The sequence below is a fragment of the Python bivittatus genome, unplaced genomic scaffold (genome assembly GCF_059951505.1).
Source record: "Python bivittatus isolate LINGU-HERP-01145 unplaced genomic scaffold, Pbiv_v1 ctg000080_np1212, whole genome shotgun sequence".
NCBI lineage: Eukaryota > Metazoa > Chordata > Lepidosauria > Squamata > Pythonidae > Python > Python bivittatus.
In genome coordinates this window covers 50,926,007-50,946,868 of record NW_028277035.1, presented here as the reverse complement: position 1 = coordinate 50,946,868, position 20,862 = coordinate 50,926,007, and the positions used below count along the sequence as shown (strand labels likewise).

General features: G+C 41.8%; 1 protein-coding gene and 1 long non-coding RNA gene across 3 annotated transcripts; one reads left to right on the top strand and one right to left on the bottom strand.

The window, feature by feature from the left end:
- Positions 1-373: 373 nt before the first annotated feature.
- On the bottom strand, positions 374-11,051 carry DUSP7 (dual specificity phosphatase 7). 2 transcript variants are annotated; one of them, XM_007425666.4, is made up of 3 exons: positions 10,118-11,043; positions 5,613-6,041; positions 375-2,974 (listed from the first exon to the last, which is right to left on the bottom strand). In XM_007425666.4, the coding sequence occupies exons 1-3, from the start codon at positions 10,530-10,532 to the stop codon at positions 2,667-2,669; spliced, it is 1,152 nt and encodes a 383-aa protein (XP_007425728.1). In that variant the 5' UTR covers positions 10,533-11,043; the 3' UTR covers positions 375-2,666. The 2 variants fall into 2 exon arrangements, with proteins under 2 accessions (XP_025020829.1, XP_007425728.1); XM_025165061.2 differs by lacking the exon at positions 5,613-6,041 and having other exon boundaries at positions 374-2,974; positions 10,118-11,051.
- Positions 11,052-11,233: 182 nt separating this feature from the next.
- On the top strand, positions 11,234-19,851 carry LOC112540354 (uncharacterized). Its single transcript, XR_003084437.2, has 3 exons — positions 11,234-12,627; positions 17,997-18,362; positions 18,783-19,851. It is a non-coding gene; the product is annotated as an uncharacterized LOC112540354 (long non-coding RNA).
- The last annotated feature ends 1,011 nt before the right edge of the window (positions 19,852-20,862 follow it).

The following is a 20,862-nucleotide window of genomic DNA, read 5'->3' as shown; positions in this document are numbered from 1 at the left end:
AAGACCCAACTGACTTCGGCACTGAATGGTTCAGACTCAATTTCAACTTCAATATCCATCATGAGAGTATTTGGTGAGATCACAATCAAGAGAACCCAGCAGCACGCTGGTCTTACCTATGAAGAGGGTTCGGCCAGTAAGGATGTTCAGGGTGTTCTTTAAGCTTTGATTTACATCAGAGCCTCTCTCCCCAGATTTTACCACAGACCTTCAAAATTAAACTGTGTGTGTAACCAAATACTGTATAAACACTGACAAGCAAATAGGAATTGGGCTGGAGTTGTGTGTTAAAGGCAAATCAAATAAGGTTTCTTTAAAGAAACAGGAAGCCAAACTGACTTCGGAAACACTTTAGACACAGAAACAGTGTTTTTAAAGAAAAAATAGTATTTATTTGCAATATAAACAAAGTCCCAATATTGGGTTCAGGATATATAGGGTCACTCATTTTTTCCTTCATAAACACAAAGCAAATGCTGTCCCTCACTAACAAATTCTTGCGTATACGAAGAGGATGCATTTTTAAGTAGACCACCAGTGGCACAGGAAGCCTTTATACAAACCAGCTTAAGATACAGATGCACTAAATCCCTGATAAACTAAATTTCTCTCCTTGAGGTAAAATGCAGTTAGGAGATTCCTCATCTGCTTGCTCATCCATGCGTAGTGCTCCACTTTTCCTGTCTCAATGACCCAATAACCCTAACGTTGTTACATTAAAAAAAATCATTCCAATATTTTCTTAAAAGCGCGCACACACACATCACAGTTCCATGATGTGACAGCATTAAACATTCTTCCATGTGGAGATTTATTTACTTTTGAAAAAAGATATTTAAAAAATGAATATTTAAGGGGGGGGGAAAAAAAAGACTCCGTGGCTTTTTAAGTTTACTTTGAGAGTGAAAGTGGAAAGGGAGGTGGGAAAAAGGAGGGACTACACTGCAGCCAATATTTTTCCATGTCCATTCTGCCCTCCTCCCAAGAAAAAGTTAAGCACCACTTTTCTCTCATCTAGTATAACACATTAATGAGGAATATAGACAAGTCTTCTTGTTATAGAAGGCACAGCAAAGAAGTTATCCCAAAAAAGTTCTCCCCAAAAACCTCCAATCGCCTCCATAATTAACTAGCCTTCCCCCCACACATACACACCTTTTTTTCCTAAGTAGTGTAATCCCATGGTGCCCCATGGTTCCTATTCAAAGTACCTTCTGGTTGTACCTTCAAGTTACTTTCCCATACTGGCTTCATCCACATGCTGGGACCACAATTCCCAAAATCACCAGGCAAACTTTGACTAAACTTGCCTGAATGGAAATTCTGGGCACTGCCATCTCAATCCATCTGGAAAGTACCAGATGAGGGAAGGCTACATTAGGAAGTCTGTGCTTAAGCCTTCTACAACAGCAATATTGTTTCTTTGTTCACCTCCAGGCTGCTCCTCCCATGCAATATATTTATATATGTACATATATATGCACCTGTACATATATACGCGCCCATATATATATATAAGAATCAAGTGTGCCAGATAAACGCCAACAACACGAACAGCATTTTCATTGCTTTGGAAGCTGGAGTGATTTCAGGCCAGCTGGGTGATGTTAACAGTCAAAAAGGCTGCACATAGCAACCAAGAGCCCCCAAGCATGCTTCTACCAGCTCTGGGTGGAGGTCATACGAGATGTTATCTCAGGTAATATTGAACAGAGTGGTGATTGGTACAGAATAGGATGCGATGGTGGGGTCTGGGGGTGGGGGGTGTTTTGGCAAAGATTTTTTTTTTTTTTTAAATCAGAAAGCACATTGGCGCTTAGTCACCTTGGCTGAGTCAGTGCAGAAAAGATTGTGAAGGTGGACATGGTGCAGAGGGGTATTGTATACCAACTGGCTCTCATAAATCATGAAAACTCCAGCGAGATGCTACCTAGGTATAGCAACAAGTCTTTCTCTTTTCCCCATCCCACCCCCAGTTACCAGTAACATGCTAGAGAACATATCAAGGCTTTACAGAGTGTGCAAAATGCATTTGGTCAATAGAAACATTTGAATTATTTTCATCTCTCTCTCTCATATCTAAAAAACATGAAATTGAACAACAACAGAATAAAATACTGGTTTTTCAACCTGGTCTGTACAAACAGTCAGGAACTTACATATTGAAAAAGAGCTTGAACCCAAGAAAGAGTAAAGATTACCTCTTTTTAAAAAAAGTAAACTGGGATGTAAAAGAACAGTCTCAGGCCAACACTTATTGGTCAAGTTTGCTAAGTGCACAAGTCTTCTTTACTTTCCACACCAAGCCAACCCACACTGATCCAGTAATACACTTGTGTGTGATACGTGTGCATGTGTGGTATGTATCATTTCAGTCTCTACACACATCAGAAAACAGTTATTGCCAGTAACAGCTGCATTCAGAATGTCAGGGCATTCCCGATATCAAATAATTCTGGTGAATAAAGTAACTCTTCTGAACCACTTGGATTCGCATCCGAATACTAATAAATGGTGCACACTTTTCCAATTAAGCAGCAACCAGACAGCTCTGCTTGGAGAGACCAGTTCTTTCAAAGCTGACTTGAAAAACTTTTTCCATCAATGAATTTGAAATGCTCAACAGAAGCTATTCAAGGTTTGAGGTTCCCCAATCAAAATCTCCTTCATGTGGACTCCAACGTGTTCAGCTGAAACAAGTTGTGATTGGTGGGGGTGGTAAAATAAAGCTGGTCCCCAGGCGAGCGATTATCACATGGGCTGTTCAATCCCAAAGTTCTTTCAAAGTCCAGAAGCTGTCCCATAAAGTTAAAATTGGGGGAAATGTTGGACTTTTTCCTTTTCACAAAGTCGTAGGCATCATTCAGAGACAAATTGAGCTTCTGCATTAAATAGGCCACAGTTACTGTTACAGACCTGCTAATGCCAGCCAGGCAGTGGACTAGAATGCCACACTTCTTGGAACGGGCCTCATCTGTAACAGGAAGAAATATGTGAGATTTCTGGACCAAAGGGGAAAAAAGGGTTCTCTTTAAAGCAAGGGTAGAATCGGGAAGCTTAGCTTAGATCAAATACTGCAATAAATGCATTTTTATTAAGCAGTTTTTCTTCACAACTCAATGTTCCCTCAAGTCTCATATGCTGCCTAGATGCAGAGGCAATCAGATTGGTGTAGTGAAGGGCAGTTAAATATTGGTTCATGCTGTCTTGCCAATTAAAGAGATAAGCAATTGATATAACTGAAGATGATAAAGAAACAAGCTAGACATGTCTTGGGAAGAATGACAGAAGCTACAATAGTAGTTCTGCATTCAAAGTTCCTGGAATCTTTTAAAGACACAGCTTATTTAATCCTTGCCTCTAATATTAATCAGCACTTGGATAGCTGGCTTACAACTAGTTAACTTGACAATGTTGCCACATGGAAAAAAATACTACTGCAGAGGGAAGTATTTGAGTGAATCACTTGTGTTTTCCAATTATACCCAAACCAGGTTCAGATGGATGTTAACTGAAATTTGTTCAAAGTCATTTTAAAAGAAATACAAACATCACGTTGCATTATACAGTATTCAAATAGATAATAGCACTTAAGGAAACTAGACTCTTAATGGTGAACAGTTTTCACAGGCTAAAAGCATTAGCAGTGACTGAAGAATGTTAATTATAGTGTCTACACATAACAAATATTAGAGAATAACATCCCAATTCTAAACAGTTATTTGATGCCTCAGTAATAAAGCAAGCGCAAGGCTGCAACTCTATACACGTTTCTCTACATTAAGCTTCAGTACCTAACATTTACTTCCACTCATGCAACAGGTCTTCCTGTTGTTCCCCTTTGCATATCTCAGATCTGCTCTGAAGGACCCCAGAACAGATGGAGGGTAATTAACAATATATATTTGCTATATATATATATATATATATATATATATATATATATATATATATTCATATATATATATATGAATGTGGAACAGCATTCAATATTATCATTGGATCCAACATATTCTACTTATACAAGTACAGTAACCCATTCCATTTATATCAGTGTGACTGACTTTAGAGGACACCTGTTCAGGGATGGATTTTATGCCTGGAAAATACCTAATTTAGCTAAAGAATAGAAAGTGAAAGCTCATAAATTCTATGACATCAAAGAAAGTTCAAGGAATGAACTTGCTGGCTTTTCATCTCATATCATTGTCCAAGACATTAATCAATGCCAGACCACTCACCACTACTGTCTCCTAAATGAAAAGGTTTCCCCAAATGTGTGCTAGTGTTCTATTTGAACACAAGTCTTTTTTTCTATTTTAATCTGTAGCGAATAGTAAGGTAATCATTTCCTGTCCTAAAAACCAAATTGTGGTTTGTATAGGAAAGGATGTTTTTGACTAAGCTAGTATCTAAATACCACATTCCACAAACACGCCTTTAAGCAAATACGACACTCTTGATCAACTGACATAAGCAATACAAAAAAGACCAGCCTGTATCTCTCTGGAAATCAATATCTATGCCTACATTTTTCATAAAAATATTAACATAGAATACATGGAATATCAGGAAGAACACAAGCTTTGACTTATTTACATTTAACAATTTACTCAAGCATATGTTGCTGCTATAATAAAAGAGCCCTGGGGCTGCATCATTTGTAGCATTTGTAATTTGGCAAATAAACTACAGTACAAATGCAATTTTGAAAACGAAATGGACTAGAAATACTGAAGGAGAAAATTTAATTTTTAAATAAGAATCTGAGATTTTAGCTCTCTGCTTCAAACAGTTATGAGGGCCCAATAACACCTACAGCAATACTAGCTGGTTCACACATGAATGTCCTTAGATGACTCTAACATGTTAATGAACCAATATGTATCAATTCCAACTTTAATAATCAAATGGTGGAGGGCAGGGATGTGTGTTGCTTGTGTAAGCCAGAGCCAAGTTCTCTTCTGTGATTTTAAAACTGCCCTGAGAATTTCTGAGGTTACTTAATGTGAACACCAGAAATGGCTGGCAACTTTGATAGGACACAAGGGTCCCATGGTAGATACTTAGCAGTGTGGAGGAATTCCAGGAGACAGAAAGGCAAAGGAAGTTACTCTCTTCTCCTAAGGAACTCTGCCACAAAGTCTAATCAGCATACCATGGAACCACACTGATCATGTAAGTTCCAACAATTAACTTATGAGTAAGAATTTGGTTGGAATTGATTTTTGCCTAACATATAATACTCAGAAAAAGGAATATATAATTCACTGGGCAGAGCTGAGCCTCTGAACCAGAAATCAAAAGCTTTACCCAATTCTTTCCCTGTAAATCTATTCCAAAGGTTATGATTTCTAATTCACTGAAGTCAGATGGAGAATAACCTTTTGGCTTTAACTGGAATAAAGTGTGCAGCCACACTCAGTTATATTCAAAGCGTGTAAACACTGGCACACTTACCAGTACCTACTAACTTACACTTACCAAGTGTAAACTTAGATAGATGAATTTATGGCAGGCAGACAGTAGCAACAGCAGAAAACAGCTGGACTATAATAGAACACTACTCTTAAAGGGGCTGTTCAGTCAAGAATAGGATGCCCAGCACCTACCAATGAAAGCGATGGCCTCAGGAAAGAACTGGGAGAGATTCTGACTCCAGTGATCCGAGATGGGAATCTGTTTGTACTTGAACTCTCCGTCATGCTCAAACATGTTGGGAAGATTGGGAGTGACGTTCAAAATGTACTTGATGCCATATTTGCCCAAGACATCCAAGTTGCTGGAATCTTTGGCACAACCCAGATACAAATAGGGAAGAATCTGGACAGGAAAAGCCGGCTGGTTGTTTGGGATTGGGCTCCCATCAGACTCTGTGGCACTGCTGGGTTCCCGGTCAGATTCTCCATCTGAGCAATCAGAGCTTATCCTCAGCCCTCCCAGACCAAGGACAGAGGCAGGAGGAGAGTTGGCAGGAGAAGAACTATCGAGATTGGTTTCACAATGCTCTGAGTATTCAGTCTGAAATTTATTGAATCCACCTGTGGGAGGTGAAGAGAAGATACGTTTTAATGCCATGTTTCTTAAAACTAAAAGTTGTGAGGTTTTAGAAGTTGCTCTTTATATACAACCTTCCCAAACTATGATTGTGGATTTAAAGAAATGAATTCCATGCTGTAAAATACCATTTTCCCAGAGGGGGTGCTAGAAGATTCCATGAGTATAAAATCAATTTTAAAACTAAAACAGGATTAACAATGCATGAATATATACATTTAACAGCAACAGAGCTTGAGTCACACTGGGTTCCACAAAAAGAAACCCTACTTGCAGAAATAAGATTTGCACACTCAGAAGCTTAAGACAATTTTAAGTTTAAATTCAGCTGGACTTATTTCAGTTAAGTATGTATAAGGCTGCTACCTGATTTTCTCAACCTCTACCAGAGTAATCTCAGCTGCCAACTCATCAGCACAGGCCTGGCCTGTTCCTCAATTTTAAACAGCAGCCTAACATGCAGTAATCAGAAAGTTTTCATACCATGGAGACAAGCCTTATCACTGTTACTGTCTACAGATCGCACTGAGCAGAAATCAGTCAAATGTTAAGAATCCTAAAGGTGGTGCCAATACAGCAAGAACTTTAACAGCACAGTGCAATTTTACATACATTTCCTTAAAGCCCTATTATGTTTACTGCTGTTGCCAAGTAAAAGTGCCTAGAATTGCATTTTAAGTGGCACTGATTTAACTGAATTGTGTTGCTGGAGTCTCCCATTTTGCTTTGTCTCTTGAGCCTAGCTCTTCCTGAAACTGTGCCTGAGCATTTTAACTAAAGATAGAGAGAAATCAAGCTAATAGATTTTATATTTTAAAAGTTGGTGCACCACACATGTTGCTTCTTCACCCCAACAATACTAAGTACAGTCCTAGATGCAGCCTGCATCACATCAGCCAAAGCCCAGTTTGAATGACTGCAACCTCTTCTCCCATCCCATCTTAAAAGAATGACAAAGTGCAGAGTCCACACTTTCAACTTCAGCAAGCTGTCTTCTTACACCCACTACCCCTGTGTTTAGATTTTGCCTAAGGAAGAGTTTGGAGAACTCAGAAATCTGAATGTTATTTTGTAAAACTTGTTTGGCCTTAGAAAGATATTGCCTTAATATCACTTCTGGAACTCTAGTTTGGACTGTAGCAAATGAAGTCTTCCATAATCCTTTTCTTTTTTTAATTTGTGGATATATGTTTAATTCCTAAATACTGATAAGTAGTATATAAATGAGAAGACTAGGTCAGGACCTTTTCCTCAACAGTTTTCTCACAGGAGAGGGAAGGGGAAAGCAACTAAAGAAGTATTGAGTCATTCATCAGGCATTATTTAAGAAAATGTGGATAACCAATTTAAGGAAGCACTTACACAGAGATGCCATTCCTTCTTGATTTAAAAGAAAAAGTAACAAAATTAAGATTTCACATAAGTATAGAAACAAAGGTTACCCATTTTTTCTTGAGGGGCTCCTGTGTTCTTAGTAACTCTGTAAGAGGCAGAAATTCAGCAGCTGTAGCTTTTTCAAGACTATTCAGTTATAAGATGCTTCACCTGCTGAATGATTACCAGCACACATTTACAGAGGTCCTGTTGAAAAAGGTGACAATCCTGAGAATAAGAGGTTTCCAGTTTACCTATCAAAGAATGTTTAAAGACATGAATTAGAGGGAATTGGTTTAGCTTTAAATGGACAAGCAATAAATGGAAAATAATAGCAGGTATACAGAAGCCAATCTGTATCTGAAGGAGAATTTGAGACAAGAATGGAAACTTCATTTGTTAACAAAACTGAAATATGTGAATATTGCTTGCCATCAGCTAAATAGCTAACCATACATTTACCTATGATATAGTTAAAGAGCTACGTGCATAGAAATGTGCACAAAGAATGTTTAACTACGTTCAATGTTCTTTTTATGTACATAAGAGAACCCGAAATCCTCTTCTGGATCATTAATAGGCATCCAAGCAACGTTTTATAAATCAGTAACATTATAAAAGACTCATGGATATTTAAATGGCCTGGCACAGTTGTGATAAAGTCACCAAACAAAGTTCAGCCGTATTCATTCATAAACAGGAAGGGGAGAATCGGGTTTCTTTTTCCCCCTCCTGAAAAAGAAAGACAATATGAAACAGCCATTTTGGAATTTTAATTGGAAACATTTCCCATTCAGGCCCCTTCCTAAACAGAAGAGGGGGGAGAAAGATAGAGAAAATTATCAGTTTAACTCCTCATTTTTTTCCTATGAATAGGCTAGTTTAAAGGAACTGGAACTGTCAAGGGGAAAGAAGATGAGGGTATTAATACAGCACTTGGGCTAAATAATTTTAAAAACATACATTACATGTACTAAGATAGATACTGAAAGAGGAAAATTGGGGCAATGCGCAGGGAAGCATTCATTCAACTATTGACAAGTAGATACATACATACATACATACAAAAAGGGATCTCAGGTCCTAAGAAGAATTTCTTCCTTCTCCTACACTATTTACTACTTCCCTTTCCTCTTGCCCTTTGGAAATCTGTAATTTTTATTTTACTTACACAGAGAGAGTGACAATTTTGGCTTGGCATCACTTTCTATTTCTGCCTCAATCCTGCCACCAAGTGATCAGGCTGGTATGCGCCCTGGGAAAAGGCAATTATCCTTACCTTGGCACTCACTCAGAGTAACTGTATCACAATGCTTCCAGGGGAGGAGAGTGTTTTAGGAAAGCTGAATGGAGAGTTTAATGAATTAAGGTCTTCATTCAAAATGAACTTCAGGGAATGAGAGGCAGAGCCCAATGCAATGCGGCAGGGCCAGAAACGTCATCTAGCTCAAGCCACTGCTCAAAGGCAAAGGCTGACCTACCAGTCAGGCCTTCAAAGACACAGAAGAGGAAGCAGGGCAAAAGCTCCTGAACATAGTTTCCAGACACAAGAGATTAATCTGTTGAACAAATTTGAATTAAAAAACAGAATGACAAACTGCCTACGGTGAATAATGCTTCCTCTCCAGATTGTTAGTAGCCACTCCTCTTGATCAACTGCGTATCGCAAAAGCCGTATTTTAGAGCAAATGGGACCATTGCACAAAGTTAGCCTGGCAGTGATACAAGGGGTAGAGCCGCTATTCCTTGCTGTCAGCTCCTCCCTCTCCATCTGTAGAGGGAAGAGCTGCTAAAGGCCACCAAGACAGGAGGGAAGAGGAGAAAATGTAGCTGGCTGGAAAGGCATGGCAGGGCCCTCCAGATCTGCTGGATGATCACTCTGAAAATCCTTGACCAGTGACCATTGTGACTTACCAGAACCGTAGTCCAACATCCACAGAGAGTCCCTTTTAATAATACACCCAAAGCGGGACCACATACTCTCCCTCTCTCTTTAAAAACCAAGGTTGCTGGTTGATAGAGGGAAGGAGCAATTTAAAGCCTGGTGTAAAAAACCACCACCGAATGTCAGAATGAAGCAGGCTTTACTGGACCTTCCCCATTCATAGTTATGGAAGAATCTCACCAGAACGGTGTTTCTCTTTCTGGAGGGAGAGAATGATGTCTCCCAGGAGAGTTTAGCAAGGGAGAACATTTTCCAGTTCCTACCGAAGGGGGAGGAGAGAAGCGAACCAAGAAGAGGGGGCCGAAGGCCAGTACCTGCGTGTACAATACTCAGCACATGCAACCATTTTGCAAAACAACAATTAATCAAACGGGAGATGAAAGCAAGAGCAAGATCCTGCTTGGCCGAATCCAAACGAACAAATTGTCCTTCGCGTGTTTTTTGTTTTAAACGCCGACATTCCCTTTCTACCTTTTCTGCGGGAGGAAAACCTCCGGGAAGGGCAGAAAACAACTAAGATTGGGAAAGAGGCAGTGCAGGGTGGGAGGACAGAGGGAAATGGAGAGATAAGAACGAATAAGGAGGGGGCTGCGATTAGGCGGGAATCACGCCAGCTGCTCCGGCTGGGGACCCATAGCCTCGAGCCCGGCTGGTAGAAGAAAGGGAGGACGAAGGGAGAAAAGCTCGCCAATCCTGCGGCAGGAGGTCTGAGGGCTCCAAGTAAGACCCCTCCTCATTTACCTTTCAGATAATACGCCTTGCAGCCGTCGTCGCGGAGTTTTTGTAGCAAAAGGCCGAGGACGGAGGTGGGGGCCCCGCCGTCCTGCTGCCACTCAGCCGTGGACTCGTCGTACAGCAGGACGGTGTCTGCCTTGCAGCGCTTGACGAAGCGTTCCTTGTCCTCGTTGTTGGGGATGATGGAGCGGATGGGCAGATTGCCCTTCTTGAGGCGCCGGAGCATCAGGCCCGGGATAGCCAAGTTGATGGCGGTCTCGATGTGCGAGGACTCGAAGAGCTCGTGGGGCCGACAGTCGAGCAGCAGCAGCGAGCTGCCCCCGCTGGACTCGAGCTCCTCCTGCAGCCACTCCACGCTCTTCCACGGCATCGCTGCAGCCATGGGCGCCCGGGGGGTGCTGCCCCAGATGTGATTTTTCATGAGGATCGCACGACAAGGGGACGAGGACCGAAGGAGCGGGGCAGCAGGGACGCGCGCGCCGAAAACCAGTCGCTACTCTCGGGGGGGAGAGGCGTTCCGCCGCCGTTTCCGAACCCTCCCGGGAGCGAAGCGTCGGAGGAAAGTGAACGAAAAGGAGAAAAGGCGGCCCCAAGCGGGGTCGCGGGGGTCGCGCTCCGGCCGCTTCGAAGGGGTCGGCGTTCGGCCGGCTCGCCCGCTCTCCCGCCCGCCGCCGCCGCCGCCAGTTGGCTTCCCCTCCGCTTGCCAGCGGAGAAAGCGGGAGGCGCGGGGGAGCGAGTCCTCCGGCTCCCCTTCCCACCTCTGGGGAGGAAGGTCCTCGGCGGAGCTACGGATTGCCAAGCGCCGCTGGCAGCCGGCCCTCCCCCGGAGAAGCTGCGGTCCCTCGGTCGGGCTCAGGCGGCTGGGCTGCTGCTCCGATATCCACCACGTCCCCCCTCGCGCTCCATCGTGAATCCAGCCTGACAGTCTCAATTAAAAAGAGGCTTCGCCATCAGAGCGGCGTGTCGTGCTCGAGGAGGCGGGCCCTGAGAGGGAGGGAAAGCGCGAGCGAGCCAGGCCGGCCCCGCTTAAAGGAGAAGCGGCCTCCGGAGCGTTGCAACCGAGTTTGTCAACCTCCGAGGAGAGGTTTCCCTCCTTCGCGTCAGGCGTACGAGTTGGCGCTCTTGGAAGCAGCCTTTCCCTTTCCCGAGCCTGTTGGTTTCAGTGGGTGGATTTAAATAACGCTTTCCTGGCTTCTTTTTCTGGAGGGGGGGGCGCTGCCCGAGTGAAATTTATCGCTGAATAAACGTGCCCAGCCGCCGACAAGCTTTTCAGTGATTGTGCTGGAGTTCACGCAGGGCAGCTTTCGGGAGAGGCACAACTACCGACTAGGATTCATAGTTTAATTGTCGGTGCCAACTTTTTTTGTTTTGTTTTTAATTCATCGCCTTTGAAAAGTCCTCCAGTTGCTTCGGTGGAAAAGGAGAGAGAACAGTAGGAAAGTGAATAAACAACTTGGGGTCCTCACGCTTTACTCTTACACTGTTCAAAAAGCCCTTCTAGGCCCCAAAGAAGAAAGGTGGCCTATGAAGCTACGCCCCCCCCCCAATTGCTCATCTCCCCCAAAATGGAGACGTTACTGACATTTTTATTGCCGGGGGAGGAGTTATTGTAAGATTCAAAATATCTAGGCCGCAAAACGAACACTTCTCCATTGCTTTCAACCCACTAATTCAGCCTCGGTTTCTTTCCCCTCAACGGTACTACAAAAATCCGCACGGGCGCTACATAGCACCATCTAGCGGTCCCCCGGAGTTTGGCAGAGCAGATCTGCTAATTCTAATCCACAACGAGTTGTGTTTTCCCGACACAGACCACAAAGTAACCAACTACTGTCCTTTTAATTTTGGATAGCGTAGTTACCCAGTTCTGTGGTTAGTTTGGGGTTTAGTGTGTCGCGGACCTCAGAAAACTGGATCACGACAGTAAGCCACCGTTATGCAGCCACTGGTAGCCCTCTTCCCAATAGAGCTCAAGGACTATCCCGTGGACCGGCCGCAGTATGTTATGGCTATGGAAAAACAAACAACTTAAGACGGACCATCCAGCTGCACGACTGCCACATACAAAATGCAACGCACGCAGTGTATGGCAGCAGAGCCGTGCGACCCATAACAGACGTAATCTGCAGCGGATTGGTTCTGAAAATTTAAGATTTACACGCTAAATGCTTGACTGACGGGGCGTCTTACCGCATATGACTTTTTAAATTTGTTTTAAATCGATCTTGGAGTTTGGCCTTTTATAAGCCGCTCTAGTAGGCGGGGCTGAAATGCGACGAGCTTATTGGAGAGGGAGGCGGGGCTTCTAGAATCTTGTGTATCAACCCGCCGAGCGCGGGAAGGGAGGATAGAAAGAAATGAATGGGGATCAGGGATGGGTGAGACTTGAATGCCTGCAGTTGGCTTGCGCGGAAGTCAGGCGTTCTGTACTCTTCTTAAACGTACTGCGGTGGAAATGCAAATCGTTCCGTTTACCTCCTCGAGATGCTCTCGAACGTCTCCATAACACTTCTTAGGTGAGCGACATGGTTTAAGTGGGCAAAGGTCCAGCATACCTGGATATGGTATAAAAGGCATTTGCAAACTTAGTAGAAAGATTTGAGCTAGCTCTCCTGTTTTCGACAGAGGGGTGGAGCCGCAGCTTCTTTGTCCCGTAATCTGATTCCTGCCGTATCTAACTTGTGATTCAGTTTACATTCCGTAGTTTAGACCGGTTGAAAAGCCAGCCTCGAGACAGGAAAATCAGACTTACTTTGAGGGGTTTATTTCCTGCCTTTTCCGTTGCTTGTAAGGAACACTGGAAAATTTGAAATCTTGCATATGCACTATTTTGTGACATCTTGGTTACTCCTAATAAAAAGTGTTGCTCAAATTTAGAATTTATATATATTTCCCGATAGCAAACTTATCTATGGTTTTTTAAACTACTGTATATTTGGCACTACAGTAAGCTTCAGTACTAATTTGGGCCAACAAAAATAATGAGAGTTAACTACATCAAAACTCAACTGTTTTACATTATTTGTATTTTTTTCTCGATGTGTGGAAAATGGATAAATGGTGTAGTCTTTCTCCTTTTTTGTGATCTATGGAAGAGTCATCCCATATTTTTATAGGTATATTTTGTTTTATCCTATATTTTTTATTGCTAATTGATCCAATAAAGGATATTGATTTATTTTCTACAGGAGTTGCAATTTATAAAAATGTAAAAGTTTTAGAAAGCTTGTATCCCATTCATTAAGATCATTAAGTGTGTCACATGAGGTAGAGCTTCTCATTTACAAAAAAGGTTGGATCATATATACATCTGCCTGGAAATAAGCTTCATCAGACTTGTGAGTAGACATCCCTGGGATTGTCCAACAACACTTTTTGGTCTGCTTCCCAAAGGGGGAACATTATAACTGGGTTCATACATTAAGCTATGATTTCCATAACATGATTGTTGAATACATTAGGACTGAGTGGATTATTATGAAATAAGCCATATTATGGTTTAGTATAATCAGTGAACCCGTTTATGCCACAGGCCTTCTGTTTTATTTTGAACGGACAAGAAAGAACCAAAGTTTTTTTAACCTTGAGCAGGTACTTCAGCACATGAAGAAGACAGCTTGGTTCACACATTGCACTGAACGTGTTTGTTGAACCATGATTTATTGAAGAAACCACAACTGTTATGCTCCATTGTGTAGAAACCACAATGTCTAGGTACATGCAGTTCATTAAAGCCCAAACCAAAGAAATTGCATTCTGGCTGAGTTCCTCCACACACTAAGCTAAAATGTGCTCTGATAGGCTGTGGCTTAGTGCATCATGAAAATCCAGCTGGCAAAGTTGGATTATGTTGTGTGAGCCGCCCTGTAAAATGAATTCTTACAGATGAATTCAAAGACTGAGGGAACCCTGGATTACCATGTTGTGCAAATACAGCCAGTAGCTCTGTGATATGTGAACCCTGTCTAAAGGTTCCTAAATTAGACTGATGTTTTAAGACTACTTGGCTTCTGAGACTTGTAGCTTAACACCACACCACAAGTTAGTCTGGATTCACACAACACATTAGGCTGAAAGGTTTTTGGCTGATTATATTGGGCAAATTCAGCTGGATAGCATGTGGCTTGATCTCATGCAAATCCTGTCCCTGTGGTTAGTTTATAATTCAGTGTTGTGTGAACCTAGGCAGTTCAGTTAATCTAATTAATTATGGTTCAGTTAATCATGAGTTAGAGCATTCTGTAAACACAGCTCTAGGAAGTTGCTGTCTGGGCATTCACTTAAAAATAACATTTATTTGAGAACTGAAGCACAAACACACACACAATGTAAACTATTTTTGTCTTGCTCAGATAACATTCCAAGTTTGCATGTTCCTCGAAATACATAAATATTGCAAAATGTTAAAGGAACTACAGTGGTGATTTATGCAAATAGTACAGGGGGGATAATATTTAAAGTGCTAAGACAAACACGCGCACATATGGGTATTCGACACCCCAAGAAACGTGGATGGTTTTTGTAAAGCATGATTTCATTCCATTAGTTTATACATAGGCCTACAAGCACATGGAAAATGTCTATGAAGTTGGCCAGAGTCACAGAGATTCTTGGTTCTTATAGGAGATCTCCAGGTCTCCCTCAAGGTCTTTATTTACTAATCTGATTTTACAAATGTATATGCCACCCACTCTAGCATGGTGCTGGACTCTATACACAAACAGAAATATTAAGAATTCTATAGTTAGCAGCATAAAACATTTTTAAAAACCTAGATAAAAAAAGTATTTTTAACTTGCTGTAATTAGCAGAAGCAAATTTTATTTTAAAAATCAAATCAGTGCAAATCTGTTTAAATCTGCTCATAGTGGAATTTGGCTTTTCTTTGTGTAAATATTAAGTTACCTTCTCAATTTTTTTAAAAAAATTCATTAGCAAAATGTACACGGGCATGGAATCTATGCCTATAATTAGCTTAAATGTTTTACATTTCCCTTATGAAAGTGCTTTAAAAGGAGTCCAAGCAGAAAAGCAAAAATATAAATCATTTCCCTAGCAAACTACACATGGCTTGACTGAGTGGCACCATTATCATTCAACCACTGTAGCTCTGAGAAGCTATAAATGTTGGTATGTTTCTGCCTGGACTGCAAACAGAATTAGAATTTACAACTAGTTGACCTTTTATGCCTGGTAAGGAAAGGCTTTCTAATTCACTTTGAAAATAAACAAATCAATCTGTACCATCTAAAATTATACTGCCGTTGCAGAAAATCCCCACTGAGCTATGTCTCAAGAACTTCATTTTGTGTCACTTTTTAGATAAAAGAAAACAGTTAATAAGTTATATAGACAGTTTAAAATGATATATTAAAAATGGTATGTCCATTGTATACTGCCATATAAAATATGCTGATTCTTCTAATTAATTAATTACTATTTCTACCAATGAGAACCAGCTTGGTGTAGTGGTTAAAGCATCAGACTAAAAACCAGGAGACCATGAGTTTTAGTCCCGCCTTAGGCACAAAGCCAGCTGGGTGGCCTTGGGCCAGTCACACACACTCAGCCCTAGGAAGCAGGCAAGGGCAAACCACTTTTGAAAAAAACTTGCCAAGAATACCATGCCTTAAATCTACCGGACATAAAATAAAAATAACTCCAGTCTGCAAAGATATAGTCTAAAGAGAGTCACAAGAAAGTATTCTGATTTGCCATGTCAAATATTTCTTGAATACCTTCTGTTTTCAGTTCTTCATTTTCACCTTAGAAGCAGGTCCACAAAGTCCACTTATAAAAATCATTATTTACATTTGTTTTAAAACAGAAGGGATGTCTCTGCTTTAGTACAGATCCAAAGACCTGGATTTACTGTCTGGCATCTCAACCAGAAGAGTGAGAGGATTGAGAGAAGGGCTTGACCCAGGACTGAAGATCTGGAAGTCCTGGTCTCGGGACAGTGATGGAGCTCAATGCATCATGCCAGGCTGAATTTTGCTTGGTCATGATTTCTTGAAAAATGCTGGCTCATAGATCGGGCTAATCTAGAAACTAAGGTTTATAAATCAACGTGTCTGGATTGACCTCACACACTAAGCCAAAACCAGATAGACTATATTATCACTTAGTGCTGTGAGTGAAAATAAAGGTATTTGTTACATTTGGGGCTGGCAGACTTGCCTTTCTGGCACCTCCAGCTAAAAACTAAAGGAGAAGCCATCATCAATCACTTCCAGGTACTATTTCTGACCCTGCTGAATTTTAAAAGGTTAATCTTAGCACAGCTAGGTGGAAAACCGAATTAGTTTCCATAGAAGCTCAGGCGTTAAATAGAGACAGAGAAGGATATTACTTACTACTACTGAATTCTACATGCTTCTGGCACATGTTCAGCATAGACCTCTTGATGGATGTTCTCTCCTTCCAGACTTTTTTCTTCCCTAACATTCCTAGGTTTTGTTTTCCCATGATTATGCTTACATTTCCATTCCCAGATTTCCACAGAGGTTGCTCTGTCCCATTTAGTACTTACAACTTAGGAAGGGTAGCTTTTATGGGCTATGGTTGAATTCTCCAGAGGCATGAAGTACAGTGGTACCTCGGTTCACGAACTTAATTCGTTCCGCGACTTTGGTCGCAACCCGAATTGGTTGCAACCTGAATCAAATTTTCCCATAAGGTTCAATGTAATTATGGTTAATCCGTTCTGAACCATATGTTTGTTTTTTTTAAACCACAAAAATATGACACACAGTACAGTACGAAGAGAGAGAACGCTAACCTTGCTCGACGCAACTTCTGGCGTGGAGGACAGGAAGGCGGGTGGGGAGGCGGTTATTGCTTGGAGGGAGAGTCCCCCTCCCTACAGGAAGCCACGACCACGTGTCACGGGAGGGAAAATGGCCGCGGATCCTGTTCGTCACCCGATCCGGCGTTCACGAACGGAAGCAAAATTTTGCGAACGGTGCTGTTCGTGACCCGAATTGGTCATGAACAGAAGCATTCGTGACCCGAGGTACCACTGTATTATTTTGAGTGAGTTATATGTGGGAGCAGGGGCATCTTCAGGGAGGGCAAAAGACTCAAGATGGTGGCTTTGATCACGTCATAGCCGCCATATTGACTCTTTTGACCCACACAGGCACTTTTCTATGTGTATGTATGTACACACACAACCAAAGTGTGTGATTGAGTTCAAACATTACATGAAGCCATGATTTGTTTAACAATTATTTACTCAAAATTGGTTGAATTTGCACAACATGCTAAGTTATTGTAAAGGAAAAAAGGAATGGCCTTGAAGGACAGAAGGAAGAGGCACTACCAAGGCAACAGTTAGATTAGAAGGGGCCTGATCCCAGGGCAAGAAAGTAACTTGAGTAAACATCTCAGACCAGCCCCTCCCCAGTTCACATGAAGATAAAGGGAAGGAGGGAGAAGCACATTTAGACTTGCAAGATGCTGTTACTCTAACTGTTATAATAAAAGTATGGCATCGGTTTCTTAGTCTGGTCTACCCTGAAGGGCTGATAGTTGTACCCCATGGTTTACAAATTACAACGGCTGGGATTGCAGAGTACTGTGTGCTAAGCCAAAACCAAAGCAACCACGTTATGACTTGCAGCACAGACAGATGGCCATGCCAGAGTGCTCTCCTGCAGTCCATGAGCTAGCACAAAAGTGTGTGAGCATAAATTGCGCTGCCTTCGTCACCAGTCCTCACTTTGCCTTGGTACCTACTGGTAGATCCCCTAGCTTCATTTTGCCTCCCATCAAACATCACCTGCCAGCAGGAGAAACAGCCAACCATCGCTCTCCTTGCTGTGTGTGTAGATGGATGCGTAGAAGGGCTGGTTTAGCTACTTGTCAATTTTCCCACCTACAGGTCACAGGCATGAAGATGCTACAAGCCGGCAGCAATTGTGAAGAAGATCCTCCTGCTCTTCTGAAGGAGCCCCAAATCTTCATCCAAGATTAGCATAGCTGATGTATCACAGATCAGGTGCAGAGGAAGGCAGTGGGGTGAAGCAGGAGGGAGTGTTTGAGAGCAAGCAAGCTCCATCCTCAGCTGGTGATGCAAGGGAATGGCAACGATGGCAGCTAATGACAGTGGCCAGTAGCACTTGCAGAGGCATCAATGGGGAAGGCATGTAAAAAAAAAAAAATCACAGCCACCATCTTGACTTTTTTGACACACACTCGGATACTTTTCTGCACGTTGTCCAAACATAGCTAGTGGTTTGGCTTTTGAGTGAGTACCATGATATGATGTAACATTAACATTGTCCCTCTCTCTAGGAATGATCTCAGATGATTAGTGAAAAAGATCCCAAAACAGGTTAAGAATGAAGTAACAGCATAATGGGGGCAAGATATTTTAAGATTTCTGAAAAGATATATTTTCTAATCTAAGGGGGTAAAAAAGGGTAATCCAGCCATACGAATATGTACGTTCAGTGCCTACCAAAAGCTGAAGGCCTGGGGGATACAGCCTGGTGCTTGGCCTGGGTCTCTGAACAGGAACGTTCCTCTTGGGAAGGGAGGCTACGCTGTAATTTTTAAAATCACTTTTTTCCCTCCAGTTTTTTCCCCTAAAGATGTAATTACCCTTCTAAGTTGCATTTTAAACCACTTTCCTTTCCAATTGTTGCACATTCATTTCTCTTTCCAGATCCTTTGGAGGCAGAAACATTAGAACAACTGAAGGAAATGAACATGAAGATTACTTCATTTGAAATGCTGTGCTCTAGGGAATGCCCTGTATGGAATAGCCTGACACACACACACAAACACACAGGCTCTTGTTCTTCACTCAAGCCTTCCTAAAATTGTTTGATATGTGTGTCATGCACATATTCTTCCCTGCCCTCTACTGGGCGGAATAGTGAGACAAGCTCCAAGGCGGAAGCATTTTGCAAAACCGGGCAAACATGTCCTGACTGAGAGGGTGTCACATTCAGTTCAGGTTCTCATTAGGGAAAGCTCTTATTCTTTCGTTAAACTGGTATCCTGAGTTTCTTCCAGGAATTCTGGACAGTTTGCATAACACTTCCTTTTTCCTCACAACAATCCTGTGAGGTAGGTTGGGCTGAGAGAAAGTTTGCCAATAAGTTTCCATGACGGAGGTGGACTTAGTCTAAGACCAAGGTCAGCATTTTAGCCACACTCCCATTCATTTCTGGGGTCTGCTGAAGGATGAATCAGACCTTCCCAAACTTAGATCCCTGAGAACAGCTGCTGGCTTCAGTGAGCTGGGAATTCAACACAACCAAAGTCTCCTGATTTGAACCAGAAGAGTCCCCCAGTCCTGCGAGGATTGGCAGCTGAACAACAGAAAAGCCCTGGACTGAGAAAAAGGCCTCCTTGAAAAAAATTCAGTAATTAGTAAGTTCTAATGTTTATAAATATGTTGATATAATCATCAGTTGGGTAGAATGGGAGGGAGTTTGAAACTATGTAGTTTCCCAATATTGTCTTTATTGATCTTTCTCTTTTTTTAATCTCTTTCTCTTTCCTTTTCCCTTTTTTCTTTTTCTTTCTCCTTTATGTGGTTATGTGCATCTTTCTTTGGAGCAACAAGTAATTATAGTTTTAGAAAGACTTCTAGTTATTTTTAAGATGATGTAATGAATTTAGTTCTGTGCATTTGATTAGTTAATCAATTAATGAAATCATCAATTTTAAATTTTATTATCATTACGATATTGTATTCTTATCCACAATGTCTCTTTCAAACTTTGTTTTCTTTGCTATTTTTTTATAAATGTTTTTTATAAATAAATTATTACCAAACAGAAAAAGGAATAAGAAAGAGGCCTCCTTGTATATAATGATCTTTTGGGAAATAAGGCCTAATTCATGAGACTGAATTCTTTCCAAACACCCAGATTTACTTGCAAGTCACCCTGGATTTGATCCTGAAAGAACTGACTTAAAAATTACAGTGTCCAGCCACCCATGCTGGAGCAACCTCTGAATTAGCTTCTGACCACCCTAATTATTACTGTGAATCTCAATTTGACTTTTTGATTAACTCTGGGCTACTTTGGTAGTCTCCTGACCACCTTGCCTTGTTGACAAAGCTCCCAAATGATTGTGCTTTTTCTACACATTTTCTTCCCTTTCCTTCAGGAGCAAAGACAGCAATCTGATCTCCCAAGCTTCCTTTTGTATTTGCTAGTACTATTTGGGGGGGGGGGGGCATTATGGGACATTCCAGCATGGATTTCCTGCCTCTCTGCCCAAAGAACTTTACAATACTGATCAGATACTTGAGATAAAAATCTGGGATTCCCCCAACTTCTTGTGCCTCTTCCCAGCTTTACTAGCTCAAGTAAACTTGTACCTCTGCAGATGTTGCTGACTTACACCTTCCAGCAGCTCTGTTCAGCATGGCCAATAGTGAGAGAGGCCAGGAAAGGTAGTTCTGTGGCATTTTAATAGCTAAATTCCCCATCTCTGTGCTAACAAAATATCCCCAATGTTAGTTAATGATGGGAGTTCCCTCAGTCCACTACTTTCGTGATTTGCTCCTCTTGACACCCCTCGCCAGAACCTCTGGATAGATTAGAGCAGTGTTGTCCAAACTTGGCCACTTTAAGATGAGTGGACTTCAACTCCCAGAATTCCCCCAGCCAGCATTGAAGTCCACTCATCTTAAAGTGGCCAAGTTTGGACAACACTGGATTAGAGAAATGGGCTGAAAGTAGCAGAATGAAATTTAATAGAAACAAACGCAAAGGTCCTCACTT

Bases quoted from the DNA above. Each gene is read 5' to 3' on its own strand.
- DUSP7 (XM_007425666.4), bottom strand. From the start codon at position 10,532: ATGAAAAATCACATCTGGGGCAGCACCCCCCGGGCGCCCATGGCTGCA. The intron at 6,042-10,117 runs GTAAATGAGGAG...CACCTCCCACAG, and splicing joins CAAGGCGTATTATCTGAAAG to GTGGATTCAATAAATTTCAG. The intron at 2,975-5,612 runs GTAGGTGCTGGG...TTCCTGTTACAG, and splicing joins TGAGGCCATCGCTTTCATTG to ATGAGGCCCGTTCCAAGAAG.